The sequence below is a fragment of the Hyaena hyaena genome, unplaced genomic scaffold (genome assembly GCF_003009895.1).
Source record: "Hyaena hyaena isolate Hyena2069 unplaced genomic scaffold, ASM300989v1 scaffold_135, whole genome shotgun sequence".
Taxonomy (NCBI): domain Eukaryota; kingdom Metazoa; phylum Chordata; class Mammalia; order Carnivora; family Hyaenidae; genus Hyaena; species Hyaena hyaena.
Window position 1 is genome coordinate 980468 of NW_024080767.1, and position 16930 is coordinate 997397.

The 16930-nt window shown below is 38.5% G+C and overlaps 1 protein-coding gene across 6 annotated transcripts in view; it reads left to right on the forward strand.

Moving 5' to 3' along the window:
* Positions 1-16930, forward strand: part of RABGEF1 (RAB guanine nucleotide exchange factor 1) — a 57565-nt gene that overhangs the window by 26738 nt on the left and 13897 nt on the right. For 4 of the 6 annotated variants that reach the window (XM_039238064.1, XM_039238063.1, XM_039238061.1 and 1 more), the window contains one exon: positions 7009-7178. In XM_039238064.1, the coding sequence (XP_039093995.1) occupies positions 7009-7178 (170 nt within the window). Of the gene's footprint in view, positions 1-7008; positions 7179-16930 lie in introns of those variants that run through there. The other 2 variants (XM_039238065.1, XM_039238066.1) reach the window with 2 other exon arrangements.

The following is a 16930-nucleotide window of genomic DNA, read 5'->3' on the forward strand; positions in this document are numbered from 1 at the left end:
GCCCTTCAGAGAAGGTTAATGGAATAGCTTGACTGTTTTTAAATCTCTGAAGTAAAACTGAGCGGGCTATATTATATCTTATACAATAAGTCATGGTTGGTCAAGTTGAAATACTTGCTCATACATTTCAAAGGTCCCTTTTCTTTGAGAACTCAACTAAATGTTGTTTCCTGAGTGGCATCTTGTACACATCTTTCACAAACTAATCTGAAGGCGGTGCTTATAGGAGAAATACCTTTCCTATTTTTAGAACTGAAAAATACCAATTTTTCCACCCAGACCTTAGATTCTAAGTATTACTCTTCACCAAAGTGAACTTGAGGGTTCCCTGGAGAAAAGACTGATTCTGGAGCTGGAGCAGAGAAAGAGGGGCTCCCCAGAATTTGGGGACATGTAAAAGACCCAGAAGTCATCTTCTCTGGATTTCCACTGGCCAAATTTGAGTATTAAGTAAGGACAATAAATGGAGTACACCTGAATAAAATAATCCATTAGTCCTTTCAACTAATAACATAAATAAATGACTAAATAAAAGAGATAGCTCTTTTTCACCATAAAATGTTGACTAATAAATGTGGAAGGAGTGATGGAGATAAGAAATCACCATTTTGCAGCCATCATAGTAAGAACTGATTCAGCAGATTTATCAGTGGATGCTGAATCCAAGGTGAGAGAAGTTTCCTGAGGAACAAATTATGAACATGATCTCAAATTAACTCCCACAGCTAATTTGTTAATTACAAATAGAGAAATGGTAATGGACCTTATGTGCCAGATACGATCCTTTGAGAAGAACATACCATGAATGATGTTAATACTTTAAGCTGAAAAGTTATAACCTGAATCCAGTCATGAGGAAACAGCAGAGAAACCCAAATTGAGGGGCATTCAGTAAAATGACTTGTCTGTTTTATTCTTTAAAATTGTCAATATTACAAAAACAAAGGAAGGCTGGGAGCCCTTAGAGTTTAAAGGAGACTAAGTATGCATGACTGCCAAATGAAGATGTGGCCCTCAATTGGATCTTATGTAAGAAAAAACCCCACACACTTTTTAAAGTAACTATACTGTAGTTACATAAAAGTATATCCTTGTTATTAGGAAGCACTCTTATTAAGGGATAAAGAGCATGCTATATACAATCTACCTGAAGATTTAGAAAAAATAATACAGATATAACAAAAGGTTACAATTTCATGGATCTGAGTTAAAGGTGTAAAGAAAGCATTTGTAACAATCCGGCAGCTTTTCTGTAAATTTGAGGTTATTTCCAAATACGTTAAAAATAAAACTATAATCCTCCAGCCTTCAGTGCTGTCCCAAGATGTCCCAGATGTTAGTTAAGTAGAAGCATAGGGTTGATTACAGCATCTGAAAGATCACTAATGAATTGCTACTTTAATCATTAGGGCCTCTTTGGCACTTAGATGAAACTGAGGTAATGATTCTCCAAGTTGAATTTAGGACTGTTTTTATAATTGTGCCTGTTTTCTGACTTTCACTGATAAGGACTATGAGAAATTGTTTCCCCCTTACCGCATATTTAGTGTCTTTTATTCTTTGACGCCAACTGGGTATCCAACAATTCAGTCCTTTTTCTGACACTGACTACCCCAGAGTCAGCATAAAACCCAAAGGTTAAGGGCTCAGTTCCACAAGGCGATCTCCACCCCAGAGGCCAGCTGCAGCCCCCACGAGTTGAGCACCCAAACTCCTGACCAACCAGCTAGAAGGCTGGGATTCCCAGAGGCCTCTTCTCCAATTTGACAGTTTGTTAGAATGACTCACAGAACTCAGGAAAACAGATCATTAATGCTTACGATGTATTACGAAGAATACAACACCAGAATAGCCAAATGGAAGAGATGCATACGGCAGGGTGTAGGGGAGGGAGCACCAAGCTGCCGTGCCCTCTCTGGGTGTGCCATACAGCCAGCACCTCGACATGTTCACCAGTGTGGAAGCTCCCCAGACCTAATCCTTCAGGGATTTTTATGGCAGCTTCATTTCATAGGCATGGTTGATTAAATCTTTGATTGTTGGTAATCAAGAAGTGTCCACCCCCTCTGCCCCCTGAAAGTCAGAAGTCGGAAGGTGGGTGGAACTGAACGTTTCAAGCCTCTAATTGCAGCGTTGGCTCCTCTGGTTCCTATAATATTCTGCTGAGTTGCCCCTGTTTTTTGTTTCTTTTGGATAATCTGAAAAACATGGGATTTTTCGGTAAATTTTTTAACATTGAGATATAAAATGTTTTTAATCCTAGAAATGGTGTTAATCATCTTTACTACATGCTCATGTTCTTTTTTGATAATTGACGTATATTCAGATTGTCTTTACTCTTTCATACCTATTCAAACAAATTTAGTGGAGATTTTGCTTTTACAGATTTACTTTATATATCGAAGATTTAGCTGGATTTAGTGTGAATTGCCTTTGCAGGAAGCTTTATGTAATAGATACTGAATTGATACTCATTGATTTGCTTAAATAGGAATAAATAGATACTATAATAATAATAATAGGGACATTATGGTGTGGTTGTAAAGAACCTGGGCTTGGAAATTAAACTGATCTGATTTCAGAATTCAGCTTTTCTTCTACTTGTGTGACTTGAGGCACATAAGTGACTTAACTTCTCTAACCTCTGTGTATATGTAGCCTAAATGGTAGATCTTATTATTTCATATGATTTCAGAAATCTAAATTTGTTTTTAAAATTTTAACATTTATTCATTTTTGAGAGACAGAGATAGTGCAAGCAGGGGAGGGGCAGAGAGAGAGAGGGAACACAGAATCCGAAGCAACTCCAGGCTCCAAGCTGTCAGCACAGAGCCCAATGCAAGGCTCGAACTCACAAACCATGAGATCATGACCTGAGCCAAAGTCAGCCATTTAACGACTGAGCCACTCAGGCGCCCCCAGAAATCTAAATTTTTAAGGACTAATGAGAGTAAAGCACAATCTTTGCAATATGGAAAATTCTTAAATGATAGCTGTAAATATTACCATTATAATCCAAAAGTGTATGTTATTCTGCAAGGAAGACTTTTTATTTAAAAAAAATTTTTTTAAAGCTTTTATTTAAATTCAAGTTAGTTAACACACAGTGCAATCATATTGATTTCAGATATACAATATAGTGATTCAATACTCCCATACAACACCTGGTGCTCACAAGTGCATGCCTTAATCCCCATCACCTCTTTAACCCATCCCACCCCCTGACATACCCCTGCTAACCATCAGTGTATTCTCTATAATTAAGAGTCTGTTTCTTGGTTTGCCCCTCTCTTTTTTTCCCCCTTTGCTCATTTGTTTTGTTTCTTAAGTTCCACATATGAATAAAATCATATGGTATTTGTCTTTCCCTGACTGACTTATTTTACTTAGCATGATACTCTCTAGCTCCATCTTTGGCATTGTAGATGACAAGATTTCATTCTTTATTTGTGGCTGTGTAATATCCCGTTGTGTGTATGTATTTATGTATATCACTTCTTTTTTATCCATTCATCAGTTGATGGAGACTTGAACTGTTTCCCTAATTTGGCTATTGTAGTAAAAATTAGGGTGCATGTATTCCCTTGAATTAGTATTTTTGTATTCTTTGGGTAAATACCTAGTATATTGTTGGATTATAGGATAGTTCTGTTTTGAACTTTTTGAGGAACCTTGCTAGGAAGACTTTTTTTTTTAAGTTTATTTTTGAGAGAGGGAGAGAACATACACGCAGGGGAGGGGCAGAGAAAGGAGAGAGAGAATCCCAATCAGGTCCCATGCTGTCACTGCAGAGCCCACCGTGGAGCTCAGTTGCATGAACCATGAGATCACGACCTGAACCGAATTCAAGAGTCAGTCCCTTGACCAACTGAGCCACCCAGGCACCTCCAGTTAATTATCTTTTAAAGAAATGTTTAAGTGAGAAAATGTTTTTTATATTTTGCCACTGCTGCTGTTCTTTGTTCCTCCTGGCTGTTTGGAAATGAATTATCTCATTTGTGTGTGGTGTGGGATTCGTCTGCCTGTTTCTTCATGCAGGCATGGGTTTCCTCACACGTACATGCAGTACTCCATCAAAGATTCATGGGAACCCCTCTGCAGTTACCTGGAGTTTTTTTCTGTGCAGCCCACCCTCTCTGTATTTTGCCAGGCAACTTCTAGCAGCTTTGGCCTCCCTCAGCTCAAAATGCTGTTTACCAAATTCAGCAGGTCTACTCAGCTCTGTCTGAATTGCCTCTCCCTGTGCCATGGCCTAAAAACTCTCCGTGCAGCGAGCTGGGGTACTTGTAAACGATTTACCATATTTGTCTGCTTCTCTCAGGGGTTACCCTCCCTTCTGCCTCTTGTCCAGTGTCTGAAAAGCATTATTTCATGTATTTTGTCTGATTTTCTAGTTGTTAAGGGAGTAGGGTGATCCCAACCCCTGTTATTCCATCATGCCCAGAAGTGAAATTATTAGATTCAGTGAAGGATTAAACTGTCTAAGTATTAAAGAACTTTTTAAAAAGGTTTTATTTATTTGGAGAGGGAGAGAGAGAGAGAGCACGCACATGCAGGGGAGGGGGAGAGAGAATGCCAAGCAGGCCCCACACCGACAGCGCAGAGCCCAGTGTAGGGCTTGAACTCCTGAACTGTGAGATCGTGACCTGAGCCGAAACCAAGAGTCGGACATTTAACTGACTGAGCCACCCAGCACTCCTTAAAGAACTTTTTCTAATCATATAGAATGTTGAATACAACTTTTGGTTTTCCATATTGGTAAAAAATATTTCAGAAGGAGTGCTGCCAGTTTTTGTTTTAAGTTAAATTGTACCTGATTAATTAATTTGCTTAAAAAAAAATAAGCAGTACATTCCAATGGGTACAAAATAAAAGGTGTGTGGTCCCTCACCCATCTAGTGTCCAGCCATCACCACCATTGTTCTCCCATATTTGGACACCCTTTGTCATTAGTTTCTTGTATATCCTTAGGTGCTTTTGTTTTCATTTATAAACGCATATGTTTTTATTATATATACTCTGCTCTATATTCTTATTCACATACTGTCTTTTTTTTTTAACTTTAGCAGTAGGTTTTGAGAACTCTTTAGTACATAAAAAAGTATTTAAAACTACATAGTATTCCATTTTATGGATTAAATCACAATTTAGTCCCTTAGTGGTGGGTATTGTGCCATTTTTAGTCTTTTGCTGTTATAAGTAGTGCTAAAATGAGTAGCCTTGCATGGATTTCATTTTGTACATGTGCAGTTATATCAGAAAATTTCTGAGAAATGGAACTATTGAGTCATAAGATAAATGTATTTTTAATTTTGATGATTATTGCCAAATTGCACTCCATTGCAGTTATATCATTTTACATTCCCACCTCCACAGTATGAGAGCGCTTTTTACCCCATATCCTCATCAACATTAGATTTGTGTCTGTTAATTTTAAAATGGCATCTCCTAGTAGTTTCAATTTGCATATTTGTTATGAGTGAGACTGAGCGTGTTTCCTTTGTTTAAGATACATTTAGGTTTCCTTTCTGTGCACTGTTAGGATTCTTCCCATTTCCCTGTTGAACTGTTAGGGTTTTTTTTCTTCTTTATACAACTCCTTTTACATTAGGGAGAGTAGCCCTTTGTGATATAGCTTACAGGCTTTTTTCCCAGTTTCTTGGTTGACTTTTGAATGATCTTGTTTTAAAGCCATAGATATAGTGGAGTTTTTGTGTGCTTTTCTTTTTTTAATTTTAATGTGATTTTAGGGCTTCTACAGTTCAAATCATAATTAGGAAGCACCTGATAATTTGAAAGATATGCAAGTACTTGATTTGAAAAGATAACTGTAAAGTGCAACTTTGTTCTGCTAACTACTTTACAGTACCGTTAGGAGGAGAAAGGATAAGTCAAACAATTTAACATAAGTCAAACAATTTAAGTTCCTCATTGGTTGATCACTAGTTATGTGATAAATAAGAGAGGTGGAATCTTTACTTCTCCATAGTTAATAGTATATCCTTTTAGGTAGTCTACATGTGGTTGTCTCACTTGAATAATCTAGTCTTATGTTATCTGAAAACTTTGTTGCAAATTCTTTATTGAAATATATCTCAGGTACTAAGGTTGAAAACATTGAGATTATAAGAAGCTACTCTGAGAAAGCAGGTAATAAGTTGATTTCAGTATCTTCAGAAGATCCTTTCTCTTCCTAATGATCTTTCTTTTTGAATATAAGAGGGAACTGTGGGGATATGAGTAATTTAATTCCGTACAGTTGTTGGATTAGCAGTTCAAAATCAGGAGGCTAGAATGTGATCAGAGAGCTCCTACTATATGGTAATGCCCTTATCTTTATTCTTTAAAGGTCCCATTTGCAGAGGTGAAAGAGGTGTGTGGCTCCTGATTAGACAGTGTTGTGCATGCTTTAGTACCTCTTTGCTGTTTGCTTTGTGATGGTTGCTATGTTGGAGACGTTCTTTCACTTAGAGCAGTATGGCTTGAAATTTTTTTTTTTGAAAACTAGGTAGTGGGTCCGTAATTGTTAGTCTCCACATAAGCAAATGAGCCTTTGCCTTTTTGAGAAGTAGAATGGATTTGGAAGAGTTGTCTCACATCTTATAAGTCACCTAACATTTTTGTGCTTCTACTGATTGTTATTTTGCTGGTTGACAAGTTTCATAAATTCATGCAGTCTTTGAGAAAGTTATTCAAGATAGTGAGGCCATTTCAGTATTTACAATTAAGTATATGGGTCAAAGTTTGATATATTTTGGCTAAAATAATATTAGTAGAGCAACTTTTATTTGAATGGGAATATCTTTTAGATTGTGTAGTTTTATCTGCTTGTACTTCCTAGTCATAAAATAGATCGAGCTTACTTTAAGTGGTCCAAATATTTAAACATAATTTAAATTCAAGTTTAACTTTGATTAAGCATAATTTAAATAATCAAGTTACATACTTAAAGTAATTCCATGCGTGGGTCTTCTATGTAATGAAACTTACTATGTTTAATTTTCCCAGCAGAAATTCAGGAAGCAAAAGCTCCCAGTCCTTCCATAAACCGGCAAACCAGCATTGAAACGGATAGAGTGTCTAAAGAGTTCATAGAATTTCTCAAGACCTTCCACAAGACAGGCCAAGAAATCTATAAGCAGACCAAGCTGTTTTTGGAAGCAATGCATTACAAAAGGGTAGGTTGAGAGTAACCACGTAGAAACATAGAGTTTTGGTTTTAGGAAAGGTCTTAGAGATAATCTAGTATAACTTTGTCATTTTGCCCTTGGGAAAATCAAGACCCAGAGATGTTAAGTGACTTACCTAAGAAATGTCACTGAACCAAGTTAAAACCCAACTCCCAGGTTAGTACTTTTCCACTGCAACTCAATGCTGTGTGGGTCATCTTTGCATGGAAAGTCTGACGTCGAAGCCGCTTGTTTTGTGTACTTTAGTAATAAGCCTTCCTAGCTTGGCACCTTGTACGTAGTATAAACTGCTAAGGGAACATAGTAGACCTTGAAATCTAAGTAGCAATAGTTAGACCAGTAGCATTCATTTTAGGGTTTTTTGTTTTTGTTTTGTATTTTGATATAAAATACCTCTCCTCGATCAGGTGGGAGAAGGGAAAGCCAGAATTTACATGTTGGAAGAGACCTTAGCAACTCTCCAGTTGCAGGTCCCTTTGTTTTATAGATGGGGAAGGTGAGAGCCAGAGAGGATGAGGTGACTTGTCAGGGTTACACTGTTAGATTTTACCAGTGTCAGAACTAGAACTGGTGCCTTCCACAGGTGTGTCTTTAACCTGCAATTTCTAAACTATAATCTCAATTGCAATAATTTATAAGACTTCTTGTAAAAGGATTCATTTCTGTAAACAATGGTCAATTTGTTTGTAACATTCTTTACCCGTTAAACTCAGAATTAGCTCTTAAAGTCCCATTTGGGAAGTGAGGAATTCTTAGACAGGAAAAGAGAATAAGAAAAGCAGGAAGGTGATTAACTGCTTAGCTGTATTCCAGCTGTGGTGACTATCACTAGGCTAAGAAGCAAACAGCTTCTTTTTAAATTTTGAATTTTTAAATATTGAATTCAGTTAATAAAGGAAAAAAGAAGCTTTCTCATTTTTTGGTATGCAGTTAAACTGAGAGAGTAAGCACTCCTGTTTTCTCCTCAAAGTATTTGTAAGCAGATAGTTTCATTTAAAGCATATATCATTGTTTTTTTTTAACATTTATTTATTTTCAAGAGACAGTCAGAGTGGGGGAGGGGCAGAGAGAGAGGGAGACACAGAATCTGAAGCAGGCTCCAGGCTCTGAGCTGTCAGTGCAGGGCTTGATGCAGGACTCGAACTCATGAACCATGAGATCATGACTTGAGCCGAAGTCAGATGCTTAACTGACTGAGCTACCCAGGTGTCCCAAATTTTGTGGATTTCTTAATACATTATTTTTTTGAGAGGGAGAGAGAAAATCCCAAGCAGGCTCCACACCCAGTGTGGACCCCCATGCAGAGCTTGATCTCATGACTACAAGACCACGACCCGAGCCGAAATCAAGACTCAGACGCTTAACCGACTAAGCCACCCAGGTACCCCTTAATGCAGTTTTAAAAAACAAGATTCCTTTATTAGCAGTCATTCAGATATTCTTTTTCCTTACTAAAGAAGTAGTCAAGCACAAACATAAGACCTTTTGCTACTTTCATCGTTCTTTTCCCAGGCATTCATTCTATAAAATTCTGATAATTGATTGTATTATATAAGCTTAAAATTTTTCCCATGTTAATTCTCTTGAAAAACTATTTTTCTAAACCTGAACGAGGAGAAAAAATACATAGTTTACAACATGCCTATATCTTCATTTATCTTCTCCTTCCAAGAATAAATAGAAAGCTAGGTGTCCTCCTATACCTTAAAATGACTTCACTGTTCTAGGGCGCCTGGGTGGCTGAGTCTGGTAAGCATCCAACTCTTGATTTCGGCTCAGGTCATGATCTCACAGTTCATGAGTTTGAGCCCCAGGTTGGGCTCTGTGCTGGTGGCATAGTGCATGCTTGGGATTTTCTCTCCCTCTCTCTGCCCTTGCCCTACTTGCATTCTCTCTCTCTCTCTCTCTCTCTCTCTCTCTCTCTCTCTCTCTCTCTCTCTCTCTCCCTCTCTCTCAAAATAAGAGAGGGGGAGAGGCAAGAAGAGATGGAGCCAGAGAGCAAGCGGCCCCCATGCAGACAGCACAGAACCCAGTGTGGGCTCGATCCCATGAACAATGAGATCATGACCTGAGCCAAAGTCAGACACTTAACGAACTGAGCCATGTAGGTACCCCTAAGTAAATAAACTTTAAGAAATGACTTCACTATTCTAAACCATACGTGTGTGCAAGGAGTTGTTTGCCCTGCTGTGTATTTACTGTTAAGAGAGCAGAAATTTGTATCCAAGACAAATTAAATTTTAATTAACAAAATAGGCTTTAATCATGATAAGAAAATTGGGGAGCTGGTGTAGGGGAATAACCCAGGACTGAATTTTAAAGTGAGATGAGAAGTGAGGTGACAAGACAATGGGAAAGCATCTGAGCTGATAGAATCTGTACATCATAAGAACTGAAAATAGGTAAAAGGTTGAATTGGTAATTAGCTGAAAGTGATGAGTGAATAAAATAAGAATATATCATAGAAGAATACAGCGATACGTACAAGAAAACTTAAAACAGGATCAAGGGGAACCAGCTCAGTGGGTGAGGTTGGCTCCCAGCTTTGGCATCGTCTCTCAGGCCCTCTCCTGATGTGCCCAACTGCAAAACAAAAGAACAGTGCCCAGAATGGAAGAGGACACGTGCCAAAATAGAACAGAAGAGAGGTATTTCCTCTACAGAGAGGAGAGTCATGGAAGAGAGAGTCGTTAGAAGAGCAACTAAAAGAGTCTACCAAAAAATAAAAGCAAGATTTGGCAGATACAGAGAAGTTTTTGCAAAGGAGCCAAAAATGGTGGAGGAGGTATAATTATACGGTATTTAGGAATTCTGCAAGGACTTGCTAGAGGCTGTAGGCATTTTGGAGAAAGCAACACGATGTGTGTTCCAAGAGAAAAAAATCGAAGATGTTAACTCTCTAAAATCTGTAGAAGAGCCTCGTAATGACTAATGTCCACATTCAGAAGATGTTAAAAAATCACGGCTTACTCAAATTAAACCAGTTGTGGTTCAGACTGAGCCAAGTTTGACCCTACAGTTGTGAGGCTTTGTTCTGCATTCTTATTGAGGAGAAAGAGCTGGGAACAGCAGGGTTAGTTAACAAGGTGAGATACAAGCTGATGGCCCACACCAAGACCTACCCTGGTGGACATGGGGAAGGAAGCTTAGCTGCCTCCAACTAGCTGCCGTAACTCTTGAAAGGCTGATTCATCTTTTCTCCTCAATGAGTACTTTTGACGTTTTCCCAAACCTTGTTGGAAAAACCCAAGTGGCTAAACACACAATTAAATTAATGAACTCTAATCCAGGAGTCTGTCGATTTTTAGGATTCCATACTTAATAGTTTCACATACTTAGAGAGAGGCCACTTGGACACTGCTAGACCTCTGGAGTATCATAAATAATGCTATCTCTGCTCAGATTCTGGTGACATCAAAGTATCTTAAACAAATACAGTGTCTTTTAGAATTCTGTGTGGTTACTTCGCCCTGCCTGGCTGCGTTGTGGTTCTTTTGCATCTCGCTGTGTAAATGAAAGGCAAGAGTATAAACATTTTTCTTGTTAAAACCTTTTTCTTGCTAAAAAAAAAAAAATTTAATACCTTTGTGAAGAACATGTGTGGGCTTATTTGTAATTACTAACTAGCCAGCTGCTAAAAATGATCAACTACTGGCTTTACCTTAGAGATGTGAAGTGAATACATGTACCTTAACAATTCTCACCATCTTTATTTTTCCAGTACTTAAATTTGACAAAAATCATTTACTTGTGCTCTGTTTTGTTCATCTAAATGTAGAAGTATTTAAATATGTATTCAAGCAGCTGCTGATGACCTCAGGGTATATTCCCTGGTAAGATGAGCTATCTCAAACTATGAGAACCACATGCCTGGTCTACTTTAAAGATTAATGTTTAATTTTAAATTTTTGTTTAAGAGGATGAAAGCCACAATGCATTTATTTTCCTTCAATGAATTATTGAAGACAACAGAAACTGGCAATGCAAAAAATATGGACATCAAAGCTAAAACCTAAATAAATCCAACAGTTAACTGCAATACAAAAGAAACTTAACCCAGGAAACAGATCATGGAATTCCAAATTCTAGCGATGAGAGTGCTAGATGAACTACATAGAAAACAATATAACTAAGGAAATAGTAAAAGATTTTCAAAACAGAGTGGGAAAAAAAAAGATTTCAACCAGACAATTAAGAAAGTATACAGAATGCCTCTCAGTGTTAATAGTCAGAGGAATACACCCACTTGTCAAACTTTCAAACTACAAAAGGAAAATTTTTTAGGAAAAAAAATAAAACGACTTTACACACAGACATTATAGAAAAGATGATCCCAATCAATAGTTTAAAAATACTTTAAGAAAAGTAGACTTTGGTAGATGATTTTTCTTAGAAAACTGAAAAAACATTTTGGAATTTTGTAAAACCTAAAAATTTACCAACACAAAACCTGCTTAGCTCCTTTGAGCTCCTTTGAGAAGAACTGTGAAAGATCTGAGATTTTCCCTAATTACAAGTTAATAAGTTAGCCTGCTGTCATTCCATGGATACTGGCAAAAGCCATGAGTCTTCTGGGTCAGAAAAGAAGGCCAGTTTATTACTCACAGCAGTAGCCATATCTAGACTATATTAGCCTTTGCACCAATTCCCTGAGTCTCAGTTCCCACAGGGTAATGCAAAGACCAGGTAATGCCTGTAATTGCAGTGAGTAATGTTAGATAAGAGGATGTTTTAAGCTTGTCTGACCTTTGCCTCAGATGGAAATGTTATCGTTATTATAATGGACAATAAACAATCTACCCTTTTACTTGAGGGAGGCACTATCTGTCTTCCAAGGCTATTTTTGCTTTACAACTATCCTTGAAAAGATAGTGTCGAACAAAGGCAATCAGTGGCTCTCCTCACAGGATCTGTAGAAGTAGAAGAAATCTATGTAGAATTGTCTCCCAATGTTTTTACAGTATTACAAAGAGAGGGGCAATGATAAATGGTCACATTTATTTCTTCTTTCATTCAACGAATTGAACAGTAGCCCTCTGCCTGGCTCTGTTGTAGGAACTGAGGACTTGATGGTCAGCAGGGCCCTCGCAGAGCGCACATTTTAGTGGCGAAAATAATCAACAGATTTGTAATAGAACACAGTGCTAAGTCCTACAAAGAATCTAAAACAAGATCAGAGGACAGAGTATCAGGGGAGTTATTCTAAACAGTAAAATAAAGAGTGTAATGTAGTGTAAGTCTGTGCAATATAAATAGAAATATAAAAATAAATTTTATGAATAGTAACAAAGAATTGCAGTGATTGTGTGGAGCCGGGGGAGGAATAGGTGATTCATTGCCACTAGTAAAACAGGCCATTTAAGTCCTTTAAAAGGAGGTCACGGTGTTTTTTAGTTAGAAGTGACTACCAGTGAGGCACCTGGGTAGCTCAGTCCGTTAAGCGTCTGGCTCTTGATTTCGGCTCAGGTCACGATCTCATGGTTCAGGAGATCAAGCCCTGCGTTGGGCTCTGTGCTGACAATAAGGAGCCTGCTTGGGATCTCTCTCCCTCTCTCTGCCCTTCCTCAGCTTGCTCACACATGCTCTCTCTCGCTCCCACAAAATATTTCTTTTTTAAAATTGAGTACTAGTTAATCATAAGAAACAATGTACTGTAGTTTGTTCTAAGTATTGAGATTTGGTGCAAATGAAAGGTAACCATGTCTAAGGCACCTAGGAGATAAAAAGAATAATTTATTGCAGAAAGTACATAAGCTGAAAGAATAACAAGTAAAATTATAGCATGATAAAGGAAAATTAAAATATTACTGTTAAAATGTTAAGTGAGGCCCCCATATTATAAAAATAAAATTAGATTTATAGTCTTAATAATAAAAAGTTTCAGGTCACAAACTCCATGATGATAGTCCTTTTGTTAATTTAAACAGAGTCTGCTTATTGAAAGGATTTGAAAAGGTTTACAAAATGATTTAAAGAATAGGAAAAGAAGGGAATAATTTGATTGTACTTAGAATTTAAACATGTTCTCATGGACACATTCTTCATGTAGCTACCGCTTACAGTTACTCACATGGAAGTCCAGGCATGGTATTAAAACTAGTTCTCTGAAGAAATATTCCCAGTGGACTTAAAATTGCTCAGTCCATGGATCTATTTGTTTAGTGATCTACTTCAGTGCAGGGATGGAGCTTAGAGAATTTACAATAGAAATTTCATTGATCAATTCATAGACGAGGGCTAGCTAGGAAACAAAAGATTGAAGTCTCATTGGGAAGCAGCAGTATAGAAAGGAAAACCACATATTGGACAAACTGAGCATGCTCCGATAGAGTCCCATCCCCCAGCAGCAGGAGGAGGTGGGTAGGATCACGACTTTTCTCCCAGAGTAGTTGTGATCTGCTCAAGTTCAGGCCACAGAGCATGAAGGAGACATGCTGTTTCGTGAACTTTACTAAAAACATCACTCCTATATCACATAGAAATTATTAGTATGAAATAAGAATACTTATTGCTGCTGCCCATACCTATTTAGAAATCATTGTTGAAGGTAGATGGAATAAGGAAGAGAAGTGAAAGATTTATCCTGTGGCCATGGCACTTTTTGTCCTTCTGGTTTTTAATTCTCATATAATATTATAATTACTTATTTGCATTCAGTCTTCCCATTCACATTGAATGCTCTCTGGGCATTTTATTAATTTTTTTTTTTTAACACCTTGTCTGGTACAGTGGCTAGCAATTCTAATCATTCAGCAAGTACTTTTAGAGTGAATAGAGTAAAATTTCCATGATATTTAGGAAAATGATCTCAGGAAAATCTAAGTGTACTAATAGAGGTGTAAATTAGGCAGTATAACAAGGTAAATTCATAAAATTCAGTTACAGTATGACACACTGATAAAATGCTAAAGAGCCTAGCACACTGTTAAAAAAAATAGTAATTTTTTTTAAATGTTTTATTTATTTCTAGGAGAGAGAGAGAGAGAGAGACAGCATGAGCAGGGGAGGGTCAGAGAGAGAGGGAGTCACAGACTGAAACAGGCTCCAGGCTCTGAGCTGGCAGTCAGCACAGAGCCCGATGCGGGGCTCGAACCCACGAACCGCGAGATCATGACCCAAGTGAAAGTCGGACACTTAACCGACTAAGCCACCCAGGCACCCCAAAAAATAGTAATTTTGGGGGGCTCCTGAGTGGCTCAGTCAGTTGAGCATCCAACTTCAGCTCAGGTCGTGATCTCACAGTTCTTGGTTTCAAGCCCTGCATCGGGTTCTGTGCTGACACCTCAGGGCCTGGAGCCTGCTTCAAATTCTGTTTCCCTCTCTCTCTGCTCCTCTCCTGCTCACACTCGGTCTCTCTCAAAAATAAACTAACATTTAAAAAATAGTAATTTTTAAAGATAGCAGCAATAAATAGCATTAAGTATTAGTAACAGTCTAATAAGAAAGTTAGAAGTTCATTCAAAGAATTAAAAGACTGAGGATTGTTGGGGTGCCTGGGTGGCTGTCAGTTAAGTGTCCAACTCTTGATTTCAGCTCAGGTTGTAATCTCACAGTCGTAAGATTGAGTCCCATGTCAGGCTATGCATTGATAATGCAGAGCCTGCTTGGGATTCTCCCTCCCTCTGCCTCTGTCTCCCTCTCTCTCTCTCAAAATAAATAAATATTAAAAAAATAAATAAAAGACTGAAGATTGTATCTTGGATCTAGATAAGAAACATTGAAATTCCAATGTTACATTTATTCTAGAGAAAAACAGCAAGTATACTGTATAATCTTTTTGTGAGGTGGGTTTGGGAACAAGAATTTGGCAGGAGAGGTTTCTAAATCTAGCAGACTTCAAAATATATCCTAAAATGAAAGACATCACAACTAGGTGAGATTTTGATTAAAGAATTAAAATATAGGACAGTGAAATAAACCAGGGATTCCAGAAATAAATTCACTTTCTCAGGATCAGGTTCTATGACAACTGGGGATACGAGAGGGAACAGTGTTACTTTTTGCTACCTGCTACTGACAAAGAGAAGTTTGCATATAGATGACTTATGGTCCATATTTCATACTGTGCACCTTACATTCTGGCCAAGTAAGAGTTAAACATGAAAAAACTTAGGGGTCGATTAGGATATTTATTTCTGCTGTAGAGATACTTATTTCTGTGGAGAAATTTAAAACAGTTTTCAAGCCGCAACTGAACTGTAAGTACTGTTCTTAAGGACCAGGTAAAAGGTTTAGTGGTATTCACTTTTTAAAAGCTGTGCAACGTAAAATAAAAGGGAGAGTGGAAGACAGCACTGGAAAGCTGTGGTAAATATAAATGAAAGCTTAACATTTCCAAATGTATAAAGTTTACTTAGTACCAAGTTCTTGCGTAGACAGGGGATTGATTTTAATTCAACCAAAGGGTTTTTCTGTAAATACCTAGTTAAGAAGACAGCAGGCGCGTTGTGAGTGCTGTGAGACCAACAAGGCTATTTGGACTAAGGGAATGAAAGACAGCTTTTAGAAGAAGTAAGGTATGAACAGAGCCTTCCTTGGACAGCTGTTGGAAGACTGGAGAGGAATAAAAGTCACACAGAGAGTAACTTTATAGCGTTCGAGAGGTGGGACAGCTAAAAGCAGACCGTCAGGAGGGCCGGGTAACCCTGCAGGGTAAGCGGGGAGGAGGAAGGGTGCGGATTCTGAGTGCAGGCTTCAGCACGCGTCTGATGGGCAGCCATTGGAGGCGTGACACTCAGATGATAATCTCACTCTGTGCCCAGATCTGGATCTCAGATGATAAGTTGGACTGTGGTGTTCAGGGAGAAAGGTCAGAGTTGGGGAGAGCAGCTATACTCGAGGGGTGAGGTGCTGAGGGCCCAAACCAGGAAAGGATGGGTGGAAGAGACAATGTAAAAGGCAGAACGGCACAGTCTGGACCCTAATGTGTCTTTCGGGATTGAAGCCAGAGTGGCCGTGTCTGCATGCTTTCACCAAGGCCTAGCGGGCCCTTGCCTGTGTGCTGTCATTGGCCAGCATGGAGGCAGGCTGTGAAGAACAATCCTGTGGAATGTGTCCTGGGCCATGATCTTGCTCTTTCTGCAGTGACATCCTTATGAGGACCCTTGAGAGAAATTTCTGGCTTTGGTGTCAGAATTTCACCTGAAGGGTTCATTTGCTTTTATGTTTTGGACACCCAATTATGTGACTGTTTTTGTCTTGGTGATGGTTACTAGAAAGTTTAGTTAGAGATACGTTTATGGGCTGACTGGACTAATTTCTCTATTTCCAAGGACTACATTTTTCTGTTGTTCCTGCCTCTGTTTTCTGTTTCTCTCCATGTTTTATTTTTCTTTTTATCATCTTCTAGATGTTTTTTTAAGTGTTTGTTTATTTTGAGAGAGAAAGAGAAAGAGAGCGAGCAAGCGGGATAGGGCAGAGAGAGAGGGAGACATAGAATCTGAAGCAGGTTCCAGGCTCTGAGCTGTCAGCACAGAGCCCAACACAGGACTTGAACCCATGAACTGTGAGATCATGACTTGAGCCAAAGTTGGATCCTTAACCGACCGAGCCACCCAGGCATCCCTGTCATCTAGTTAACTGTTTTAAATGGTTTATATCTTTTAATGTTTGTTTATTTTTGAGAGAGAGACACACACACAGAGTGGGGGCAGGGGAGGGTCAGAGAGAGGGAGATACAGACCCGAAGCAGGCTCCAGGCTCTGAGCTGTCAGCACAGAGCCCGATGCAGGGCTTGAACT